Below are 12,652 nucleotides of genomic sequence, written 5' to 3'. Positions count from 1 at the left end.
CATTGTGGTGTTTTAATGTCACTAAATGCATAACTACTTTCACCAAAATATTTATTAGGGAAGAAAACTAAGATACAGCGNATGTCACTAAATGCATAACTACTTTCACCAAAATATTTATTAGGGAAGAAAACTAAGATACAGCGTACCTTTCACACTAAGAATTTATTAACTTTTACCTTAATAATTAAATATAGAAATAAATAAGACATTTTTAATTTTGAGGGTTGTAATGCATTCACATGAATTCAAATTTAGATTTTCCTTTCCCATTTAAAACTTCTACCAAATACATATTCATCCTTGTCTCTTTTTAAAATTCAAACTAAATTGACGTGGGTTCACACTTTTGAGTGTTTTATTTTTTTTTTTATTTTTTTTTTATATTTATAGAAAAATCCAAACTCGAGTTAGGTGAATCATTTTTTTTAGGAAAATTCCAAACCCGAGTTAGGTGTGCAATTTTAATTTGTGAGCAAGATTTTTAAGGTTAGAAGGAAAAAAGTCATTTTTAAAATGTGTATTATGACATGAATGAAAGGAAGAAGGAAATGATTCTTATTGTAGACTATAATTTTAAGCTATAGAAGCCTCATGCATTTATGTATATCACGTGCATCGTGATACTTGCTCGTTATGCTATATTAGTAAATACACATACATTCGATATTTATGTTCGTCATGATATCATATGGGTCTTTCCCTCGTGGTGTCTAGCAACGTGTCAGCGCATTTAACCTAACAAGTCAGGGTCAAAGGTACGTATACGAGCCCGTTTGGTGGGTCCATATGCACATGCATGGGTCGTGTGTGGGAAAGAACTACACATCCAACTCCATGCCCAGACTTAAAAGATAATGTAAGATAACGTAAGATTATAGTTATTTTTAGTTGTGTTAAAGATAATGTAAGATCCCAAGTAAATTTAGGCAACTCAAGTTCGTTTAAGGTGCCCATGAGAGGTTTAAATTATAGAGGAAAAAGAATTAAAAGACTCAAGCTACGGCAAGGGCCCAAGTAAGAATTCAAGACCTTTGAAAAAGTTTCTATGCATAAAGGGAAAAAAGATAATTTTTCTAAATTTATAAACAATTAGGTTTTTAAACAAGGAAAAAATGACCTAAAAAAAAATTAAATGATATTTTAAAAATTTTGGATCTTTTCACAAAAAATAATAATAAAATATTCTAAAAATGGAGAATTATCAAAATACTCGTGAGTTTAAAATATTTATAAACTAAGGTGATCCGCCCTACAACTTATGCTCAAACTTCTGGCCCCAATTTGAGAAGAAAAGTTTTAGAAAGCGGGGGCAAAGAGAATTTGAAAGAGAGTTTGAAAGAAACGTTGAGAGAGATTTAAAACGATGTTATATGGCATACAAGAAAAAGACAACAACAACGACTTAACTTACATATAGTTTTTCGGATAGGGAGAATTTGACAACTAGTCACATCTCCCTGTAGTACATTCTAAGACATTCCATGTCAAACAGGCGTAAACATGATTTTGCCGAGATGTCATACTCTTAGAAGAAACAAAAAGGAAATTATACAACATGAAAGCAATAAAGGAAAGATATAAGGTGATACGAGGTAAGGGTTCCGGCATGCAACGGGCATGCGGCCATGGACAACACATCTTGAAAAAGCATGACCATGACACTTGACATGTTCCATGGTCCAATCGTCGATACCCGTCATCGACGTCAAATATGTCATACCTAAAATAAGAAAAGAGAAATATTTTAATGATATTTATTGTGGTCAACTTTTAAGTATTAATGTCATGATAATTATATAACTTATTGCATCATGATTTAGTTTCGCTATTATAGGTTTGCTATGTTGTATGATTTTGATAGTGCGTAATATGATATGGTTATGTTAGTAAGCGATAGACTTAAATAGAATTATCTTAGTTTCTAGAACCATTCACCCAGACGACGTGGAAGAGGAAGACGAGAAAGGGGACGACACCCTATTAGAGGTAGGGGAAGAGGAGAGGCTAAAGAGAGCCCACCTCAAGAAGGTTCAGTAACTAGGACAGAAACAACTGCACCTCCTCAAGCTGGACCGCTCCAAGTTGCACCACCTCCTGCAGAATCAACGGCTAGAATACATCCCACTACTAGTCTGAGAACGCGCATGTTGATCCAACAGCACTAACGACGACACGCATGTTGCTCAAGCATGCCAATGAGAATGCGCTACATGTCGTTATGAGAATAATCATAAAGTTCTTACGCTTCCGAGAATTAAACGCACGTCATAGGATTTGAACCATCCAACTAGCGTGTGCCATGTGTCACACAGCTAGCGCGACTCTCTTGCCTTAGGTGAGTGGTCCTTGCACGTGGTAAACTCATATTTACGTGTAATTAAGAATTTTTACACTAAGGTGTTTTAACGTCAATAAATGCATATCTACTTTCACCAAAAGATTTATTATTGTTTCGAACTTGTACCCATGAATTCATTGTGAGAAATAAAAATTGGGCACGTTTTACTTTGCACGCTAAAAAATTATAAATAAATATGAAAAAAAAATTCTAAAATTAGTCCAATAAAAATGTGATGAAAATTGTAAATCTAGTAAAGACTTGGAGAGTTCATTAATGCATAACCACTCTTTTTAAAATTAGGTGTCAACCAATTTGATCCCATATGTTATGAAATTTTTTATTATTTTTGTAGTTCTATCTCAAGTTTGAAATTTGATTTTATTTTATAAAAATTCTTATGGGACTATTTTTATATGTTCGAATTTATTGCATTTGAAACGTTTGATTTTGAACAAATTATTTATGAAATATTTAAAATTTTAAGTATTTAGCCTTAAGATGAAAGGTTCAGAGGAAATTTCTTACACGATACATATATTGCAATGAAAATAAGACGGTAATTTTTTGTCACTATTGTGACAATAGAGAACATATAAACGATAAAAGATCATATTTGGGGATCCACCGATCTTATTTATGATGGTTGTTAACCTTATTTAAAGCCAACCTCCTAGATTATAACTAAGAGAGAATGATTGGTGTCAACCCAAATACTTATACCAGCGCAAAGCAAACACCTTACAGCGGCTCTTGCTTAGTCTCATATTTGAAGTTGTAGCAATTGACGGCCGTATAAATTCCATCATCGTAATAATTAGTCACTTGGTCCCCATTCATAAGAGTGTCACGTTGAGTATACGAATATGGGACATCGCATTGACCTTTTGTTGCGAGTAGACTCACTCTCACCCTAGACATGGGTGGCACGGTTACAGTGTAAACGGTCTCTATCTCAGATGATTTTGATTTCGTTTTACCCCATGTATATTCACCAGAAAACTCCGCAGACATTTCAATTTTTCCCTCTGCAATCAGTGGAATACCCGTTTGAATTGTTGTCTGTACACCGAGTTTAGCAGAAACAGTGGAAGACCATGTATTACTCTCAGAAATCTCGTAACGGAGCTTCATATCTATAGTGTTTTCTTTACTGGAATTATTGCTAGCATCTCCGTTGGCCATGGTGATGACATGTTGTCCATAAATTCGTGCATCCAAAAGATGAAATATGACATTATAGATGCTTCTCGAAAGAACCAACTCTTGTATCTCCAAGCGTGCTTCCTTAGTGATGGTGGGGACACCAGCATTAAGACAATTTGTCTTACCCTCCGTTGTGAGCCTCTTACAAAAATAATTGTTACCCAAATTACGAAGCGCCACAAACTTGTTATCAACTTTTACCGGCCAAAATAATGTATCTTTGTTATTTCCACTGGTGTCATTTGAATCTGCCCAAATCCAATTTGGACTCCGTCTCCATAATTTTCCAAAGTGGTTTGACTTAATGCGAACATTTCCATCATTTGTTGTTGAAACTTCGTTTCCCACTTTTGGATCTCCAATATCATCAGCAGAAAATTGTAGATATGGAAGGCCTTGAAACCAGCATGCCTGAAGGTAACTTCCATTGTCACCTTTAAATGCAACATATTTGGGTAAAACATAGAATGATTCCCAATCAATAGCAACATGAAGATCGCAGAGGTTGGCGTCTGGAGTTGAATACCCCATATACAAGCACCTGTCCCGAGCTAGGCCATCCCTCCAACTACATGTATTGTATCCAAAGTAGACATGCTTAATTCGATAGGCTTGATGATCCGGATCAAAGATGGGTTCAAACAACGTACACGCCCAGTTGGATTGATCTTCATTTGGTTCATCAGCTACTGCAACCACATATCGAGTGTTGATTGAAGGACAAACCCAATATTTGTTGTTGTAACAACACCTGATATTCACGTAGCCTTTGCCAACTTTAGCAGGCTCCACTTCATACTTTGTGTGAGGGGTCACCACATTATGTGCACCGTACTTGATGTATCCATGAATTTGAACATCTTCTTTTACGTACTTCAAATACAAGTCATCTGCCTTGGATTTGAAAGCCACGTACCTCGGGAGCACCATTTTCTCCTTTTTCTTGATTTTTATTAGCAAGTTTTCACTCTCGGTGGGTGTGCTTTAAAATTAAAACGAGAATGGCTATTTATAGATAAATTTTAGAACTTAGACCAATAAATCAAAGCGGAGAACTATATAGTAATATGATTCAAAGCCGACATTAAATGAGGTAGTTGGGAAGATAAAATTAATACCTAGACCTGTCGGCTAGAATTAGACTTGGAGATAAAAACTATCAAATCAATAATGTATTCAGTATGTCATCCGAAGACACTAAACAAAGCAATACCTCATTTTATGTTTTTTAAACATAGAATAATGTTTTATCTTTTCGTCTCAAAAGGTACGAGGAAAAGTAATTGTGTAGAATTAACAAGAACGGATACATAAACGAAAAAAAGAAGATAAAACGTAACTAATACATATCGAGAGATTAATTTTAGTAAAATGAGGCAAACTAAGATAATCGAAGCATGGTCTAGTGGATATCATTCCAACCGTTAGAAAATGTTCTTGAAATGGTCGATACATATAGTTTAAAGGTTCATACGGATTTTTTTCTCTACTCCCTCCCACATTTTCCGCTCCATTAGATCTGTAATCCGGGGAAAGAAAACTATATTACGAGAAAAGTACAATTAAAAGTATAGTTGGTGTATTTCATCTTTCCTTTTAATTCGTCCCTCACTTAATTAAGGCTTTGTACACTCTGTTTAATGTCATTAGATGCATAACTACTTTCACCAAAATATTTATTAATATTTCAAGCTTTTACCTTACGAATTTATTATCGAAAATAAAAATTGGGACAGGTATGTGTACGGAATTTATTAACGTTTACGTTAATAATTAAATATAGCTTTCTAAATAAGACATTATCAAATTTAGATTATCCTCTCAGATTTGAAACTTCTACTAAACACATCTTCATCATTGTCTCCTTTTTAAATTCAAACTAAATTGACATGGTTCACACTTTTGAGTTATTTTATGTTTTTTCTTTTAGAAAAATCCAAACTCGAGTTAGTCGAGTCATTTTCTTTTAGGAAAATTCCGAACTCGAGTTAGGTGAGTGATCGAAGGAAAAAAGTCATTTTTGGAATTTTAACTCAATATGGAAAAGGAATATAAAGATGTTCAAGAACAAGGAGTAACTAATTTTTAGAAAATTTTGCAATCTTTTGAAATAAAATATTGAAAAAGTGGAAAATTATCAAAATTTCAAGAATGGACCGATCAGATAAACTTCAAAGTTTAGGAAAATTTAACTATCTACGTCACCAAAAATCATTATATACGATGGGCTATAAATTCAATAGTAAGAATTCAAAGATAAAGTCTGCAAATGGCTAATGGAGAGGATTTTTTATGGAATTGTTTAAATACTTAAACTCCAAATTAGCTCAATTTTATATATTTTGATTCGAACAATGCTTGAGCTATAAACCAAGAAGTGTGGAGGATCATTTAGAACAAGAATTGATTGAATCAAGCCAATCTAGCTTCTATATTAAGAAGTGGGTCTCCATCAATTAGCCTCAAATCAACTCCTACGACTTCGAAATAAGTTCCTTTACAAGTTTCATGCACGATTCAAGAGCGGAAAGTAGCATAAACATGTTTCCTCAATTTAAGTTTCATGGTTGAAGAAGGAAGAAATTTTTTAAATTCTAATTAGAAGCTACAAGAAAGTTCATCCCTCCAAAGAAGTTTCATTCACTTTCTAGGAAGTCAAGAATGAATTTCATGATGACCACAAAGACAAAAGAAGTCGGGATCCAGACATCAAAAATGAGTTTAAAATGGATGAATTATGGAAAAACTGCAAATTCTTCGCCCACGGTCCATTAAACACGTATTTATAGATACCAACAGTTTCGTGGCAATAAGAAGAAAAGCTTTCGTGAAGAAATTAGAAGCTAAAGAGGCATGTATCGTTCTGCCTTATAAACTTTATAATCGGATCGAAAATGGGTAAAGAACCAAGAGCTTCAAACACAAAATTGTGGTTCAAAAAAGATTCTTTGGCTTGAGAGGCATAAAATAAAGAGATTTCATAATGAAATTATGGTGAGATAAGGTCTGGATCACGTGAACCAATAAGAAAAAATTGGGTTATTTTCTAGTGAGAGTTACGTTTTCCAACCAATTTTCAAGACTTATTTCTTGAGCTGCAAACTACGAAAAGGCCTAAAATCAGTCATTACTCCTACCTTGAAACACAATCTTAAAACTAAAGTCAAATCTTAAAACTAAAGTCAACTCAGAACCAAGAATCTCATAAGCTAAAGGTCCTTAGAATAGAACCAAGGTTAAGAATTTTGGAATAGGTCCTTAGAATAGAACCAAGGTTAAGAATTTTGGAATCCAGAAAACACAGATTATGATATGAATTCAGAACACAAGAACATAACCTAAGAGCTTAAGTTTTCAGGTCAAGAACAAGAACATGACCAGAAAAGAGTGCGGTATCCTAACATACCTTACCGACACGATTAAAAGCTTACAAATAGGCTACTTAGTGAGTCTTTGTACTCATTCAAGTTTCCACTGGTTTTTTAAGTGACAGAAAGGAGCAGATCGAAGATGGAAGCAAATCTAGAGCCGGTGTCATAGAATGTCACTCCGTGTTTTAACTATTTGAATATTTTAAGTTGCATTATTTAATAGGCCAAATGTATTCCAACTTTCATTTTTTATTCGTAAATAAATTGTATTTATGTTTCGTGTTAAATGCGAAAAATTGTATCATCCTTTCATTTAGTCTTTTATGTTTTTTATTACGTTACTGCCTCTATCCATGACCAGCTCCTAAAAAACATAGAGTGAGATACAAAGATTTAGTAAATAGCCTACTTTTAGGCTCTTAATCGTATTCTTAAGCAAAGGTACTATAAATTTTTGAGTGTCTAGGGACGTAGTACACAAACTTAACTTTGCTCATATCACATGGTCAACTTATTAAAAACATTCCCTAAATTGGCTTTTAGATTACTCTCCATGTTAGACCGCATGGTCTCATTGTTCGTGTAAACTTGATCATGCCATCTTTCTAGTAATACATGACCGAGGGATCTCATCTAGAAGAGGGAAACATGAAGCCCATTATGGCATTTTACTCATGAGACATGGTGTAGGGTGTCACAGTCATGCTTGTCCAAGGCAAGTTACCTGTGGCTGCATATCGGATGTTCCAATTATGCTTATCCAAGACGTGTTATCTATGGCCGCGTGCTGGTTCCAATCCCTTTTACTTGTTTGTTCGATTGACCTTTACTATTCTTTTTGTGTCGTTATGGGGGTGTAAGACAAGTCACCAAAATCATGTCTACACACGCTAGGACTAAAATTCTCCAAAAGGTACTATTGGTGGATGTGACTTGTCAATTCTTTCTACCAATGTTATATGCTATCATAGTCATTGTGGTGTTTTAATGTCACTAAATGCATAACTACTTTTACCAAAATATTTATTATGGAAGAAAACTAAGATACGTGTACCTTTCACACTAAGAATTTATTAACTTTTACCTTAATAATGAAATATAGAAATAAATAAGACATTTTTAATTTTGAGGGTGGTAATGCATTCACATGAATTCAAATTTAGATTTTCCTTTCCCATTTAAAACTTCTACCAAATACATATTCATCCTCGTCNGTTTTTTTTTTTTTTTTTTTTTCTTTTTTTATATATTTATAGAAAAATCCAAACTCGAGTTAGGTGAATCATTTTTTTTAGGAAAATTCCAAACCCGAGTTAGGTGCGCAATTTTAATTTCTGAGCAAGATTTTTAAGGTTAGAAGGAAAAAAGTCATTTTTAAAATGTGTATTATGACATGAATGAAAGGAAGAAGGAAATGATTCTTATTGTAGGCTATAATTTTAAGCTATAGAAGCCTCATGCATTTATGTATATCACGTGCATCGTGATACTTGCTCGTTATGCTATATTTGTAAATACACGTACATTCGATATTTATGTTCGTCATGATATCATATCGGTCTTTCCCTCGTGGTGTCTAGCAACGTGTCAGCGCATTTAACCTAATAAGTCAGGGTTAAAGGTACGTATACGAGCACGTCTGGTGGGTCCATATGCACATGCATGGGTCGTGTGTGGGAAAGAACTACACATCCAACCCCATGCCCAGACTAAAAAGATAATGTAAGATAATGTAAGATTATAACTATTTTTAGTTGTATTAAAGATAATGTAAGATTCCAAGTAAATTTAGGCAACTCAACTTCGTTTAAGGTGCCCATGAGAGGTTTATATTATAAAGGAAAAAGAATTAAAAGACTCAAGCTACGGCAAGGGCCCAAGTAAGAATTCAAGACCTTTGAAAAAGTTTGTATGCATAAAGGGCAAAAGGATAATTTTTCTAAATTTATAAACAATTAGGTTTTTAAACAAGGAAAAAATGACCTAAAAAAAAAATTAAATGATATTTTAAAAATTTTGAATCTTTTCACAAAAAATAATAATAAAATATTCTAAAAATAGAGAATTACCAAAATACTCGTGAGTTTAAAATATTTATAAACTAAGGTGGTCCGCCCCTCAACTTATGCTCAAACTCTGGCCCCAATTTGAGAAGAAAGTTTTAGAAAGCGGGGGCAAAGAGAATTTGAAAGAAAGCTTGAAAGAAACGTTGAGAGAGATTTAAAACGATGTTATATGGCATACAAGAAAAAGACAACAACAACGACTTAACTTACATATAGTTTTTCGGATAGGGAGAATTTGACAACTAGTCACATCTCCTTGTAGTACATTATGGAACATTTCATATCTACCAGTCGTAGACATGATTTTGCCGAGATGTCATACTCTTAAAAGAAACAAGAAGGAAATTATACAACATGAAAGCAGTAAAGAAAAGCAATAAAGTGATACGAGGTAAGGGTTTCGGCATGCAACGGGCATGCGGCCATGGGCAACACATCTTGGAAAAGCATGACCATGACACTTGACATGTTCCATGTTCCAATCGTCGATACCCGTCATCGACGTCAAGTATGTCATACCTAAGATAAGAAAAGAGAAATATTTTAATGATATTTATTGTGGTCAACTTTTAAGTATTAATGTCATGTAGAATGAAAAATTGATGAGATATAATTATATAACTTATTGCATCATGATTTAGTTTCGCTATTATATGTTTGCTATGTTGTATGATTTTGATAGTGCGTAATATGATATGGTTATGTTAGTAAGCGATAGACTTAAATAGAATTATCTTAGTTTCTAGAACCATTCGCCCAGACGACGTGGAAGAGGAAGATGAGAAAGGGGACGACCCNAAAGCTTGAAAGAAACGTTGAGAGAGATTTAAAACGATGTTATATGGCATACAAGAAAAAGACAACAACAACGACTTAACTTACATATAGTTTTTCGGATAGGGAGAATTTGACAACTAGTCACATCTCCTTGTAGTACATTATGGAACATTTCATATCTACCAGTCGTAGACATGATTTTGCCGAGATGTCATACTCTTAAAAGAAACAAGAAGGAAATTATACAACATGAAAGCAGTAAAGAAAAGCAATAAAGTGATACGAGGTAAGGGTTTCGGCATGCAACGGGCATGCGGCCATGGGCAACACATCTTGGAAAAGCATGACCATGACACTTGACATGTTCCATGTTCCAATCGTCGATACCCGTCATCGACGTCAAGTATGTCATACCTAAGATAAGAAAAGAGAAATATTTTAATGATATTTATTGTGGTCAACTTTTAAGTATTAATGTCATGTAGAATGAAAAATTGATGAGATATAATTATATAACTTATTGCATCATGATTTAGTTTCGCTATTATATGTTTGCTATGTTGTATGATTTTGATAGTGCGTAATATGATATGGTTATGTTAGTAAGCGATAGACTTAAATAGAATTATCTTAGTTTCTAGAACCATTCGCCCAGACGACGTGGAAGAGGAAGATGAGAAAGGGGACGACCCCCTATTAGAGGTAGGGGAAGAGGAGAGGCTAAAGAGAGCCCACCTGGGGAAGGATCAGTAACTAGGACAGACCCAACTGTGTCGCCTCAAACTGTACCGCTCCAAGTACACCACCTCCAGCAGAACCAACGGCTGGAATACATCCCACTACTAGACTGAGAACGCGCATGTTGATCCAACAGCACTAACAACGGCACGCATGTTGATCAAGCATGCCAATGAAAACGCGCCACATGTCGTTATGAGAATAATTGTAAAAGTTCTTACCCTTCCAAGAATTAAATGCACGTCGTAGGATTCGAACCATCCAACTAGCATGTGTCATGTGTCACACACCTAGTGCGACTCTCTTGCCTTAGCTGATTGGTCCTTGCACGTGGTAAACTCATATTTACGTGTAATTAAGAATTTTTACACTAAGGTGTTTTAACGTCAATAAATACATATCTACTTTCACCAAAAGATTTATTATTGTTTCGAACTTGTACCCATAAATTTATTATGAGAAATAAAAATAGGGCACGTTTACTTTGCACGCTAGGAAATTATAATTAAATATAAAAAAAAAATTCTAAAATTAGTCCATTAAAAATGCGATGAAAATTGTAAATCTAGTAGACTTGGAGAGTTCATTAATGCATAACCACTCTTTTTAAAATTAGGTGTCAACCAATTTGATCCCATATGTTATGAAATTTTTTATTATTTTTGTAGTTCTATCTAAAGTTTGAAATTTGATTTTATTTTATAAAAATTCTTATGGGACTATTTTTATATGTTCGAATTTATTGCATTTGAAACGTTTGATTTTGAACAAATAATTTATGAAATATTTAAAATTTTAAGTATTTAGCCTTAAGATGAAAGGTTCAGAGGAAATTTCTTATACGATACATATATTGCAATGAAAAAAGACGGTAATTTTTTGTCACTATTGTGACATTAGAGAACATATAAACCATAAAAGATCATATTTGGGTTCCACCAATCTTATTTATAATGGTTGATAACCTTATTTCAAGCCAACCCTCCTAGATTATAACTAAGAGAGAATGATTGGTGTCAACCCAAATACTTATACCAGCGCAAAGCAAACACCTTACAGCGGCTCTTGCTTAGTCTCATATTTGAAGTTGTAGCAATTGACGGCCGTATAAATTCCATCATCGTAATAATTAGTCACTTGGTCCCCATTCATAAGAGTGTCACGTTGAGTATACGAATATGGGACATCGCATTGACCTTTTGTTGCGAGTAGACTCACTCTCACCCTATACATGGGTGGCACGGTTACAGTGTAAATGGTCTCTATCTTANTCTCACCCTAGACATGGGTGGCACGGTTACAGTGTAAACGGTCTCTATCTCAGATGATTTTGATTTCGTTTTACCCCATGTATATTCACCAGAAAACTCCGCAGACATTTCAATTTTTCCCTCTGCAATCAGTGGAATACCCGTTTGAATTGTTGTCTGTACACCGAGTTTAGCAGAAACAGTGGAAGACCATGTATTACTCTCAGAAATCTCGTAACGGAGCTTCATATCTATAGTGTTTTCTTTACTGGAATTATTGCTAGCATCTCCGTTGGCCATGGTGATGACATGTTGTCCATAAATTCGTGCATCCAAAAGATGAAATATGACATTATAGATACTTCTCGAAAGAACCAACTCTTGTATCTCCAAGCGTGCTTCCTTAGTGATGGTGGGACACCAGCATTAAGACAATTTGTCTTACCCTCCGTTGTGAGCCTCTTACAAAAATAATTGTTACCCAAATTACGAAGCGCCACAAACTTGTTATCAACTTTTACAGGCCAAAATAATGTATCTTTGTTATTTTCCGTGGTGTCATTTGAATCAGCCCAAATCCAATTTGGACTCCGTCTCCATAATTTTCCAAAGTGGTTTGACTTAATACGAACATTTCCATCATTTGTTGTTGAAACTTCGTTTCCCACTTTTGGATCTCCAATATCATCAGCAGAAAATTGTAGATATGGAAGGCGTTGAAACCAGCATGCCTGAACGTAACTTCCATTGTCACCTTTAAATGCAACATATTTGGGTAAGACATAGAATGATTCCCAATCAATAGCAACATGAAGATCGAAGAGGTTGGCGTCTGGAGTTGAATACCCCATATACAAGCACCTGTCCCGAGCTAGGCCGTCCCTCCAACTACATGTATTGTAG

At 34.5% G+C, this 12,652-nt stretch overlaps 2 protein-coding genes across 2 annotated transcripts; both read right to left on the bottom strand.

The window, feature by feature from the left end:
• Positions 1 to 3,082: 3,082 nt before the first annotated feature.
• LOC111803768 lies at positions 3,083 to 4,477 on the bottom strand. Its single transcript, XM_023688306.1, has one exon. It carries the CDS (start codon positions 4,475 to 4,477, stop codon positions 3,083 to 3,085), a length of 1,395 nt encoding a protein of 464 aa, XP_023544074.1.
• A 6,855-nt stretch (positions 4,478 to 11,332) lies between these two features.
• On the bottom strand, positions 11,333 to 12,132 carry LOC111803436 (natterin-1-like). Its single transcript, XM_023687839.1, has 2 exons — positions 11,777 to 12,132; positions 11,333 to 11,723 (listed from the first exon to the last, which is right to left on the bottom strand). The coding sequence occupies exons 1-2, from the start codon at positions 12,047 to 12,049 to the stop codon at positions 11,553 to 11,555; spliced, it is 444 nt and encodes a 147-aa protein (XP_023543607.1). The 5' UTR covers positions 12,050 to 12,132; the 3' UTR covers positions 11,333 to 11,552.
• Positions 12,133 to 12,652: the final 520 nt, after the last annotated feature.

Source organism: Cucurbita pepo, chromosome LG10 (assembly GCF_002806865.2).
Source record: "Cucurbita pepo subsp. pepo cultivar mu-cu-16 chromosome LG10, ASM280686v2, whole genome shotgun sequence".
Lineage (NCBI taxonomy): Eukaryota > Viridiplantae > Streptophyta > Magnoliopsida > Cucurbitales > Cucurbitaceae > Cucurbita > Cucurbita pepo.
Note: the sequence above shows the minus strand (reverse complement) of the source record. Positions and strands in the feature narration are given on the sequence as shown.